Below are 13757 nucleotides of genomic sequence, written 5' to 3'. Positions count from 1 at the left end.
ATTATATTCTATATATATATAGAATATAATTCAAATATATAGAATATAATTGCCATCAGAATTATGTAGCTTTGTTTATGGGGCCTCTTCTAGCAGCTGAAATGGATAAATACTGACTTCAGAGGGTACTTTTTAAGTAAATAAAAATACTATATAAATATTGATAGTTTGTAGTTAAATCACAAGAAATATTTCTACTGAGTTAAAACATATCATCAAGTTGTTTCAGGTTACATATTTCAAAGTTCAGTTCAGTTCAGTTCAGTTCAGTCACTCAGTCGTGTCCGACTCTTTGAGACCCCACGAATCGCAGCATGCCAGGCCTCCCTGTCCATCACCAACTCCTGGAGTTTACTCAAACTCATGTCCATCGAGTCGGTGATGCCATCCAGCCATCTCATCCTCTGTTGTCCCCTTCTCCTCCTGCCTCCAATCCCTCCTAGAATCAGGATCTTTTCCAATGAGTCAACTCTTCGCATGAGGTGGCCAAAGTACTGGAGTTTCAGCTTTAGCATCAGTCCTTCCAATGAACACCCAGGACTGATCTCCTTTAAAATGTAAGCTACAGATGCTTGTTAAAATAAGAGTCAAAAACAATAATATTATTTAGATTCTTTATATCTTGATAGGGCCAGACTTATTTCAGGCTGCTATAAGAGAATACCATAGATTTGGTAGATTCTAAACAACAGAAACATATTTCTCATAGATCTGGAGGCTGAAAGTCCAAGGTCAAGGTGCCAGCAGGTTTGGTATCTAGAGGGGCTGATTCCTGGTTCATAGATGGCTAACTCTTCCCTGTGTCTTCATATGGTAGAAGAAGCAAGGGAGCTCTGCAGGGGCTCTTTTATAATCCCATTTATGAGGGCTCTGCTCTTACAAACTAAACATTTGCCAAAGGCCCCACTGTCTAGTACCATAACATATGAATTTGAGGAAGACACAAATATTCAGTTTATAACAAGACCTAATGAAATTATATTTATTCTGTACAATATTGTATTTTTACTAGTGTGCAAAAATTCTTTGTATTCTATAAATTTTTATAATTTAAAAATTAGGAATTGTTCAATAATCCTCCAAATTAGAATCTGTTCAATAATCCAATTATTTAATCCAAATCCAAAAATTTAGTTTTTAATCTAACCATTTTAAATTACACTGTCTTTTAGTGAATAATCAGATCAGATCAGATCAGTTGCTCAGTCGTGTCCGACTCTTTGCGACCCCATGAATCACAGCATGCCAGGCCTCCCTGTCCAATAGTGACTCCTTATAATAAGTTTATATCATTTTTAAAATATAATAATAAAAGTTCAGAAAAAATATTTAGCATAATTGTTCAAATGAGGATTTTATGATAGTTAAAGTGAAAACAAATTCTTTAAAACTTTCTGGGAACCTCTGCAGTTGAGGTGCAAGGTCAGTAAAACAGTTCAGGTCTCTGAACTTGACACTGAAATTTTAATGCATTGATCAGCAAAGAAATATTTTCCTCCATATTCTTATACAGGTAGTCTTTTCTTTGACTTAGAGTTTTTGTAATATAGATAATTCTTTTCACCAGGACTCCAAAAATTTGAAAACTTAACCTCAAATTAGAAAAATATTTATCTTTTAGTAGCTTTTAAATTTTATCATTCCTCTTTTTACATTGTTTAGGTTGATGTCTAGACAATCATAGTGTAGTACAAGGACTAGAGTGTGTTAACCTCTGATGGGCGTGCAAGGCCCATTATCTAGCCAAAGGTGGCCCTGGCTGCCTGGATTCTTCAGTTGCAAGTTCATAGTGCCAAAATGATACTGAGAAGGATGGATCACTAACACTCAAAACAACACACACACATAACTAAGAAAGTAAGAGAGCTGTAGTACCCAAGTCAGGCAATGAAGTCCATGAGAGTAGAGGAAGTGTTTTTGCTCTGGCTGCCCTAACTCTGACCTTGTTGCCATTGTCAGTAATCTGAGACCTGACTGAGGTCACAAGTTTACTGCCCAGGAGCTTGTGTCCAAGAAGTGGGGGATCAAAAGTTTTCTTCTTAAAATGTTAAGCTAATGAAGTGACAGATTCCTGGGGACATTCCTTTTGTCTTTTTTCACATCATAGTTTTATAATTAGATGTATATGTCAGTACCTGTTTTAGAGTTGTCACCCTTTAAAGACTTCCGGCACATACCCAATCTCCTCAAATCATTTAACAATCCACTCAAATTATCAGAAAAAATAGCTTAGTAGCATTTGTTTTAATGAAATATAGTTCTAACCCTCAGAATCTATGAAATTTAATATTTTCTATTTCATCAAAGAACTTCAGGTAGTATTAAAATCATAATGAACTTAAATAGTATGAACTTCTATACAAGTACTTTCTCAGTTCAAAATTTTTGTTCTTCCTGAATCAATGAAGTGAAGTGAAAGTTGCTCAGTTGTGTCTAACTCTTTGCAACCATGGACTATACAGTCCATGGAATTCTCCAGGCCAGAATACTGGAGTAGGTAGCCTTTCCCTTCTCCAGGAGCTCTTCCCAACCCAGGAATCGAACTGGGGTCTCCTGCATTGCAGCCAGATTCTTTACCAACTGAGCTATGAGGGAAGCCCTCTGAATCAATATACATTGATATACATTGACAATAAAAATTGCCAGTATCAACAGATACTAATTTCTAAGTCATCCACTCTCAATGTCCATTTTATGGGTCAATCTGTGGACATTTCCTCATGTCCATTTGGATTTCTTTTTAATTTAGGATGTTTCTAAGCTGCATTTGTATTCCCTAAAGCAGATGCCTAAGAAATAACACATTTTAAGATGAGCTGAAGAAGAAGTTTTTTTAAAATAAAAATTACTAAATGAGCAGTTTGTGAAAATTTGTGTTTAAAATGTTCTAGTGGTTGAGATGGTCATTAATTAATCCTTATTTTTCACAAAGCTTCATAGAACAACTCCAAACTTAGGCTCTACTACCTTTGCAAGGAACTCGATGAAATAAAGCATTCAGCCACATAAGGTAATAATTATTTGCAAGAAAGAAAGAAATTCAAAATGAAGCTAAAGAGCCACTTTTAAAGTATTTACACTGTTAAATATATTACATTTTTATACACATCCCTAGCCTCTGAAGACATGTCTAATTCTGACCTCTCCTTTGGAGAAATGATACATCAAATTCCAGAATAGATGAATAAAAGACATTTATTCACTTTTTAAACTATCCTAGACGGTGTCAACTTGAGTTTTATCCAGAGGCATCTTGAATAACCATTTAGGTTAAAGGTAATGGGTGAGTTTACATGGAAACATAAACATTTTCATGCATGTTTTGAGAAGGTATATGAATTTTAGTTGCTCCAGAATGCTTTGAGTTATATTTTGTATAAGTGAGTATATTTTAAGACAAAGAGAGAGCTCAAGTTTTATAAGTTTAATTTTGTACTTTAAATATTTTCTTACTGAGATTTTCAGGATCTTTATCAGGTATGGTAAGCACTGAAATTGGACAAACAAAAAGGCAATAAATAAATCTGCTTAGAGGCAAGCAATATTTTTAAAATGTCAACAAGTTGAGTCCACCATTTTAATCCTCCTTTTGGTTGAATGAGATAGTAATAGTGATAAACTGAATTTTTTATTTCATTCAATTATTGTAAAAACTTATGTGACAGAAAATCCTACAAATAAAATGCAAGTGAACTCTAAGAGGTAGATGACAAATTAAATTATTTTATTTAAATTTATATTTCTTTTTACCAATAGCCCACAGTACTATGAATGACACAGATGTCCCTATGCAAACGACTGAATGCATTCAAGGTCAAGGAGAAGGTTACCGGGGCACCATCAATACCATTTGGAATGGAATTCCCTGTCAGCGTTGGGATTCCCAGTATCCTCACCAGCATGACATAACTCCTGAAAATTTCAAGTGCAAGTGAGTAAATTAGGGAAATTATAAATTTCAGTAGGCAGAATGGTTGATTTTTACTAATTTCTATGTTAGTGATCCTTAAACTTTAGTGTGCCTAGGGAAAATTTAGCAATTAAAAGGCAGATACATGCACCCCAAATTTTTGATTCTTCAGGTCTGAAATTTGGACCTCAAATAATACATTTTAGCAACCACTCTTGTTGATTCTGAATCAGATGGTTGATGTACCATCCATGCTTTGGGAAACACATCTTTAGGTTTCTGATCACAGCTTTGTTCTTGCAGGTCTATTTAATGAACAAATCAGTGGTAACTATAACCAGGAAACTTTCAAACTAGTGCTTCCTTAAATTTTCATATTAACTTGAGGGGAGATTACAAGGCATACCTTAAGTCAACATTGTAAACTGATGAGATTTCAGCCTTGAAAAAAATTTATAGTTTTATATGAAATTTTTTTATTGTTTCAACATTTTATTTAACAAGTAGGGAAGTAAAACAATTGTATAGATGAATCAAGCTGAAGAAACTGCCCTTGTATATCAGTTATATACTTGTTATGTTCTTCCCCATGGCTGCTTTTCTTCACCACTTGAATTTTGTTGGACAGCCACAGTGCCATGTGTTTTTAAATTGTCCACCTTGTTATTAGGAACATAAAATGATTGCTTTTCAAATTTATAACACACGTGTCATTCATAGTGGCTTTGCTGAAATAGCACCTATAAATAACATATATTGGCTTTATGTAACTGACTTTTAATAAGAGGGCTTAACATTTCAAGATGGAGATCTATGAACATTAGTTGGCCCATTCACTGGAGAGGGGATATAGTTTATGGTTTTTTATATGATTTAAATTTTTTAAACCAATTCAGAGTTCTTTGCTTAGATACTAAATATTCACCTGTTGTATTTAAAAATATATTTATAATAAATGTATTGTTGCCACTCTGTTTATTTTTTATTTCCCTCATTTTTTTCACAGCAATTCACTCTATTTTTGACCCACGTGTTTCACACCTCAGAAATAAACATAAAAGTAGAGAGAACAAATAAAATGAGAAAAGAATAGTTAAGAGAGACAAAGAAGACAGTATCAGTGCCATGCACACTTCTGGTTCTAATGACTGGTAATACTCAAGATTGTATATGTGATCCAAATTAACCTCATCTGTAAGAAAAAGAAATTCATTACAGAAATTGAATCCACACGTTTCACAATAAAAAATGATCAAAAGTTTAGTTGCTATATATTGTTGGAATTTAAGCTATTCTTTTTTGGGGGAAGGCTTCCCTTGTAGCTCAGTGGGTAAAAACTCTGCCTGCAATGCAGGAGACCTGAGTTCAATACCTGGGTTGGGAGGATCCCCTGAAGAATGAAATGGCAACCCTCTTCATTACTCTTGCCTGGAGTATCACGGGCTACAGTCCATGGGGTTGCAAGAGTCAAACACGACTTAGTGACGAAACCACCACAACCACCAAGCTATTCTTTCTTAATTGGTTATTTGGTCAAGATAAACATAAATATGAAAAAACAAAAAGTGAGTTGTGTTATTAAACACATAAAATCTGATGCATCATTTTTGCTCAGAGTATTGATGCATTTACTGTTTGTGGGCTAGCAAAGAATGGAGTTCTGGTCAGGTGTCTCTGGTTGTACCAAACACTGTTTGCCCCAGTACTGAGATTCCTTACAAATGACAATTTTTAGAGCACTATAACTAAAAAATACTGCCTGTGATGATGTACATGAATCATACAATCATTAATTTGTTTTAATAATTGTAACTGATTCTTCAAGTGAGGTGAATAAACTTAGAAAAAATATTTGAGCAAACCATGACTTTCTGGTTTAATCTAGATTAATGAGGTGCTTCTAGATATAGATTATAAAAGGGGAACTTTAAGTTTTTTGATAGCCTTAGATATGTTTAATTATCTTGCCTTAAATTACAACTCAAAGTTAACTAAGCAATTATTCATTTAAAATTGCAAATTTCTATACACTTTATATAAAATTCAGTGCACATATATTGTACTGACATAATCTTTTAAAATTTGAGTATAAACTAGTTAGGAGAAAAGATTTTCTTCATCTCTCCAGTTAATAATTTTATGATTTTATAAGAAGAGTAAAGGTTTAAATGTGGGTTATAAATAAGAACATTTGCTATAGAATGGTCAAATCTATTGGCACTCACTGTTCTTACAACCTTAAATAACATAGTTTATGTCAGGACTTATTTTGGCTTGATAAACTATTACTTGTTGATTTTATAACCAAACTCAAGCTTTTTTAAAAAATTGTTTTCAGTTTCTAATGGCCAACTGATTAGTATTAAATGTGTCGTATTTTTAATTGGGCCTAAGTGAAATAGCATACCTTCCTATAGAATGAATATTAATTTTGTTAAATTATTAAAGAGATCTATGGAAAGAAAGTACATGCTTTCTTCAAATTAGAGACCACTATCAGGGGAACAAATCATGAACTCCCCATTTTATTTAATGTGAACTTTGTATTAAAGGTAAAATCCTTTTACATACAGATAATATTAATTTAGACTTTTTCCTTATCACAAGCTCCAAATGTCTAACTGTATCATTGATAAAATAAAGGAAGTACATGTGCTATGTTGACAACTTTTTCTATAGGTAGGTTTTCTATATTGTAATTAGGCCTTAATTTTACAGAAATATAAAATTTCAGGTAATATCGCTAAATCAAGAAAGAACTACTTTGTAATTAAAAGAAATCTATGTGGTGAATTAAATAAATAAAAGAAATACAGAATTTAAAGGATAAATATTTTTTTCGTGGCAAATGTTTGAATAGGTAGAACTTCATTTTTAACAAAGTAATTAAAGACTGTTAATTATAATAGTCTTTCTCCTGCAAAGAGAATGTTGTTTCTACATTATCTATGATCCATGAAAATACAATGAGTAACAGACCAGACTTTAAAAATTGTAACAGTTGAGAGTCCAAGTCTTAAAAATGAGTGAGAATAATGAAGTGGTATTATTTCTCTTTTTCATGAAGCAGTAGTATTTGTGTGAAACTCCAGGTCTGTGGAAGTAAAAGAATTGTGACATCTGACAGCATTTATTTCAGTAATGTGGGCAGTGTCAGCTGTGTATATTGAATTCTAAATTGTTAAAACTATCCCAGATCTAAAGTGTAGAGTTCTATTTATAGAATGCATACATTCTGGGATTCTAGAAATGTAATAACACTGACTTCACCAATGTAAGAAACCCTGGCAATTTACATTAACGTGCTTATTCTCAATAGGGACCTAAGAGAAAATTATTGCCGAAATCCAGATGGGGCTGAGTCACCGTGGTGTTTTACCACTGATCCAAACATCCGAGTTGGCTACTGCTCCCAAATTCCAAAATGTGACGTGTCAAGTGGACAAGGTAATAGCTGACATTTTGCAGTGTGGGCATGATTAAACTCAGTGGAAATGCCTAAAGGGAGTATACATTTTATAGGAGATGAGCTATTTCTTATTGCACGTTAGCAAACAAAATCACAAAGTCCAAAGTTGGATTTCTTTTTTATATTAATTTGCTCAATATCCATTTATTTATGTGACCATATACTAGTGCCAGGGACAATTTTAGGCACCGTGGATATACCAGTAAACAAAATTCTCTGGCCCCATGGAACTCATGTCCAGCAAATAAAAAACAAACAAAATTAAAATGGAGGTGGGGATAGTAAGCTAATTTGTGTAAGTGCTAGAGAGATAAATGTCCCAGAGTTAGAGAGGAGGGTGTTGCTATTTTACGTTTTAATGGTCTGAGAATATCTTACATAATAAGGTAACATTTAAGGAGGACCTGAAAGAGTGGGAGAGCAGCATGTACCATGTGCATAATTGTAAAGAGCATTCTGGGGAGAGGAAATTGCAGATGAAAATGAGATGAGATGGGAAAGTGCTTAAAAAGTTAAAAGAAAGAAACAGCACATCATCGTGGCTGGTACAGAATGAGCAAGGTAGAGAGTAGCAGAAGATGAGGTTAGAGAGCAGCTGAGCTAAAACTTCATAAGTCTTGTAAAAACTGGAAGGATTTACACTTCTATTCTGAAAGAGAAGAGACTGCTGTAGGATTCTGAGAAGGGAAATTAAATGATCTGTTTGATTTCAATTCTAACTGGATGACTCTGGCTGCATTATGAAAAATAGCCAGAGCTCCTGACAAGGCCAAAACAAGGGGATCAGTTGAATGATTGTTTCGGTAATCTAGGCAAGAAAGGAGAGTGATGTGGACAGGAGTGTTAGCAGTAGAGATGATAAGCAACAGTGGGCTTTGAGATAAATCACCATTGTACTTGGAAACACAGACAACCATTGCAAAGAATTGTTTTAGGGAGCAGTGGTTAAGAAAAGTCACATTGAAACAGGTTTAAAAAATCATTTGTCAAACAATAATAATAATGTTGGCCTCTGGGCATTTATTGCTATAGAATGAATTGGGAGTTATGATTTTTAATAATCATATTCTTTCACATAAATTTACTTTTGATGGTCATGGCCATGGTCAGTTCTAAATCATTCTAAAAAGTCCAAACCAAATTTAAAGCTTTGTTTCATGGATTTATTGCCCTATACATACTTCTTCCATCCCCTGACTTTCCCTCAGTGCCATTTTTCGTGAACAACTCCAAAAACAGTTGTAGAGGGAAAATCCCTTTTCAATCAATTTCACTCTTCCTGGGCAGACTTTAAAGGTCAGTTGGAAATAAAGTTGAAAACAATGATTAAAGAAGGTTTGGTACCAGCTGGATCTATTTTGTCCCTGCTTTATTCATTTAAACAATTACTGCTAATTTCTGAGTGACAGAGGCAAATGAGAATAATTGTTTTGTAAGCCTCTGGTGTGTATTAAGATGCTTTTATGTACAGATATATCACTTATCAAAGGATCAGGTAATAGAATATAGATTTTTGGTTTTGAAAGCAAAGTTGATGTTATTGCTTATATAATAAACCTACACATTAATAGATGAAGAAATTAGTTTTGTGGAATTCAAGTAACTTGCCTAAATTCTCAAACTAACACAACTAGGATTTACCTGAATTCTCCTTAAAATGACCTTTCCATTACCCCCATGATTTCTGCTTTTCATTAATATTTTAACAATATATTATAATCTTTTTATTTAACAATATACCTGATATGCAACAATCTGCAGGGTCCTATGGGGCAATTTGTATTGAGACAGTTAGCCAACAGAGTTGTGAAATTTTATCAGACAGTTATATTACTGTATAATACTGCCAAGCTAATAGTAGGCATTGTTACATATATGATATGTATGCATGGAGAGACACACATATACACATACCTGTCCAACCCTCCCCCCACACACACACATTAAAGGATGGTGCTCTTATCCCTCTGTATATAACAGGAAACATAAATTTTACATATAGGTTGATGAGTTAAAAACTTTTGCTCAAATCTTGCAGCATCTGAATTAGCATATATATAAAAGCTTTTCCATTTGGATATTAAATAACTGTTAAAAAAATCGAAATTGTAGAATTTCTTTAAAAACACTGATGAAACACTGTATTAGATTATATAAGGTACATTTAAGGTAGAAAACAAACAATTGACATTTTAAATATTTATATCAATAATATATGATAAAGAGAGGGGAATGAAATTTCCCACTCCAAGAAGTGTAAAAAAAGTAAACCAAAAGCAACAGAAGAAGGGAAACAACTAGGACAAAAGCAGACATTATAAAAGTAAAGAAAAAATAGTAGAACTAATGAATAAAGCTAAATGATGATTCTTTGAAAAAATTAACAAAATGGACAACCATTAGCCAACTGACTCGAGAGAGATGGTAAATATATAAAACAATAATTATGAAGGTAAAGATAACCAATGAACTGGAAAATTAGAAAACATGAGATTATTTTATACAACCTTATATGAAAACTGAAAATGAAAATAAAATGAATAATACAGTAGGAAAATTCAAGTTAGTTGAATTGACCCTGATAGAGAAAGAAAATTTAGACTCATTCCTATAGAAGAAACATGGAAATTTATAATAAATTGTTCCACCACAAACCACATCATGCCTTGATGAATTCACAGATCAAGTGATCACAGTGCTACATAAATTATCCTATAGCTTAACAAATGTAATAAAATTTCAAATTATTTCTGGATGAAATTATAATATTGAATCCTAAATATGATAAAGGAATCAGAGAAGAAAACTATACATTCATATCATTTGTAAATATTAATGTAAAATCTTAAATGAAATTTGAATGAACAGTTTAATAAAGAAATTAAGAAAATAATACATAATGGTTGAATATAGTCTGAGTACAAAAATGGTTCAGTTTTAGAAACCCATTAATATAATTCACCTTAGTTGTAAGAAAAGCAACCATATAACAAATCTCAACAGATTCTGAAATTACTGTGACAAAAATTCATGCATTCTTCATAAAAATACTCAAAAATATTCAGTATACATACAAACTTACACACCCATATATCTGTATCTATATATGTGTATGTGTGTGTGTGTGTGTGTGTGTGTGTATGTGTGTGTATGTATATATATATATATATATAGCATCCTCAGTCATGTCCAGCTCTTTTCGACCCCATGGACTATAGCTTGCCAGGCTTCTCTGTTCATTGGATTTCCCAGGCAAGAATACTGGAGTTAGTTGCTATTTCTGTCTCCAGGATATCTTCTCAAACCAGGGATGGAACCCATATCTCCTGCATTGGCATGTAGATTCTTTACTACTGAGACTCCAGGGAAGGCCACTATCTCCCTTACTATTTAATATAAATATTTTAACATTATATTTTCTTTGACATTGCAATGTTGACATTTTATACAATTAGAAGGCATATTTATTGACTGAGTAAAAAGGCAAAAGATCTTTGCACAAATTATATAATAGTAATATTCTTGGAAATCTAAATTCAAATAGTAAAAAAAATTACTAAGGTAGTATGATATATGATTAATATACAAATATTAATAGCATTCACATATGCGTTTGAAGATATAATTAAAGAGAAAACTACATCTGTAATAGGAAATAAAACTGATGAAAACTTAGGAGTAAACTTAGAAAAGATATGCAAATCTATGTAATTAAATTTCAGATTACTACTGAAAGTCCCAAGTTGTACTTTAACATGTAGAAAAAATCACTTGCTGTTGATATAAGATCTCAATATCACAAATACATCAGTTTCACCTAAGCTAATTTGTAAATTTAGTGCGATATTAATAAATAGATTACTGTCTTTTTTGATATCAAACAAATGCATCCTAAATCTTTCCTAGAAGAATAAACATGTAACTATAGTAAGGAAAATGTGAAAAAGAAATGATTAGAGGTAAAAAACTTTATCAGATACTAAAATATTATTAAAGAGTTTATAATTTTATTTATTTTTTTTAAGAGTTTATAATTTTAAAAATGTAGTTCTACCCCAAGAGTAAATTGACAATTAGAACAGAACACAGGATCTAAAAATAGACTCCTTACTGAGATTATATTTAAAATGTGGCACTATATGTCACTGGGTAAAAATTAAAAAATAATAGTGGATCAATAAAGTTCTATTTGGAAAAATAATAAAATTAATCCATGCTTTGCACCATACCTGAAAATAAACTTCAAATGGATAATAGATATGAGCATAAAAATGGAAACCATATAGATACTAGGAGTAAACTTGGAAAAATACTTTATTTCTTAGATGTAGCAATGTGGGTTCTAATTAACACTCAAATTCTAAAGACAATAAAAGAAAAAAAATAAGCTACAAAAGGTGTCATGACAAAAACATAATCAAACCTATATTTTTAAATTCAAAAGACAAATGACAAACTTGGAAAAAGTTTTAAAATGTATATCACAGATAAAGAGAAATATTTCTAATATATAAAAGCTATGAAAGTGAAAAATATAGGACCAAAAAATTAAATAATGGACAAAACATATGAACATTTCTTTAGAGAACATTAAAATTATGCTTAAAGTCACATGTAACAAGAAAAAATTAAAATATAAGTAGAGATTTTTCATAAATCTCATAAATATGGGACTTCTGTTTTTCACATATAAATTCACAAAGATTCAAAATCTTGTCAACACTATTTTTTGGCAAAACTGTATGGGAATATGAACTCTCGCACTTTGTTCTTGGGAATGGAAAATGGTAAAATCCATATGGAATGGAATATTACAATAATTAAATTACATATACATCCATCTTTTCACCTAACAATACACTATCTGAATATATAGCTCCAATAATATGGAAACTCATATGCACGAGTTTTTTATTTCAGCATTTTTTTTGTTAGCAAAACAACACAAATCTACTCTGGCAAAATCACACAATGGAACACTGTGGATTTGCAAAAAGAATGATAAAGTTTTTTTGAATTAATATGAAGTGATTTTCAAGTATATTATTAATGAAAAAAGCCACTAAAATATATATTTGGTATTCTATTAATAAAAGTTATTTATTCCTAGTAATAAAAAAATGGGATATAATAATATATACATAGAACATATACATATAATTTATATAGTCATATTACATATGTATATATGTGTGTATCTTTGCCAGAAAAGTAAAACAAAGAAACACAAGCACCATAAACAAAAAACTAATGAAATTGGTTACCCTAATGGTGGGTAGCAGTGAGTAGAAATATGACACAGAAGCAAGAGGGAAAATGAGAACAGTCTGAATACATACTCTCATATACCAAAACTAATGTTTTAATAGTGTTTTAAATGTTCAAAAAGTAATCTCAAGAAAGATGGGGGAAAAAGCACAGAAATATGCCTATCTATGTATCAAAGAGATACCATTACTACAGAATTTGGAAATAAATTTCAAAATGATTTTTAAACGTATTTTTTTATATATAGCCTCACTGAAATACATTTAAAAGTAGATAACTATAAATGTGTTTTGAACTTTAAAATATAAATTTGTTGTTAGGAGATTTGACATTATCTTGTGTGCATTGAAGAATTCAGAAAATGAAGAAATACATTCATGTACCTACAATCAGTGTTCTTACTATGGGAGAAAGGAAATACACCATTAAAATAGAGAAGAGGAAAAATTCTTGTACTAGATTGGAGTTAGAAGTGATCAGTTACTCATGAACACACACACACACACACACACACACACACACACACAGCTTGGCTCTATCAAATGAAAGGGACCAGAAAAAATGGTAGCAAATAGCAATGAGCACACCTGTTTCTCGTCTTCTTACTTTTCATCACTAACAATGGCTCTCTGGTGAAATTGAAGAATCCATGCCTAGGGCAAGAAAAACACAAAGTAAGGCTGGAGTATCTTTTGCCAGAAAGCTAGCAAGTGCTCAAAAATTCACGTCTCCCTCTCAAAAACTTATAACCTAGATCTAATCATGAAGAAAATATCAGACAAACCCAACTGATGGACATTTTATAACATGACAGTTCTCATTAAAACTCTTAGGATCATCAAAAAAGAAAGTCTGAAAAAACTGTTACATCTAGAAGAGCCGAAAAAACATGACAGTTAAATGTAATGTGGTATCATCCTAGAACACAAAAAGTACTCTAGGTAAAAACTATGAATAAATTGGAGCGAAATAGTCTTCAGTTAGTAATAATGTTGAATAGTGGCGTTAAAACCATCGTACCAATATAAGATAGTAGGGGAAACTATGTGGTGTATTAGAACTTTGTACAAACTTACACGTTTTTTTGTAAATTAAAAGCTGTTCTAGAAT

General features: G+C 31.9%; 1 protein-coding gene across 2 annotated transcripts in view; it reads left to right on the top strand.

Annotated features, from left to right (window-relative positions):
* The window catches only part of HGF (hepatocyte growth factor (hepapoietin A; scatter factor)), an 82560-nt gene that overhangs the window by 43945 nt on the left and 24858 nt on the right, over positions 1–13757 (top strand). For both annotated transcript variants that reach the window (XM_010848130.1, XM_010848129.1), the window contains exons 8-9: positions 3757–3931; positions 7230–7357. In XM_010848130.1, coding sequence (XP_010846432.1) covers positions 3757–3931; positions 7230–7357 — 303 coding nt within the window. The remainder of the gene's footprint in view (positions 1–3756; positions 3932–7229; positions 7358–13757) is intronic.

This window comes from Bison bison, unplaced genomic scaffold, assembly GCF_000754665.1.
Source record: "Bison bison bison isolate TAMUID 2011002044 unplaced genomic scaffold, Bison_UMD1.0 scf7180017864260, whole genome shotgun sequence".
Classification (NCBI taxonomy): Eukaryota; Metazoa; Chordata; class Mammalia; order Artiodactyla; family Bovidae; genus Bison; species Bison bison.
Note: the sequence above shows the minus strand (reverse complement) of the source record. Positions and strands in the feature narration are given on the sequence as shown.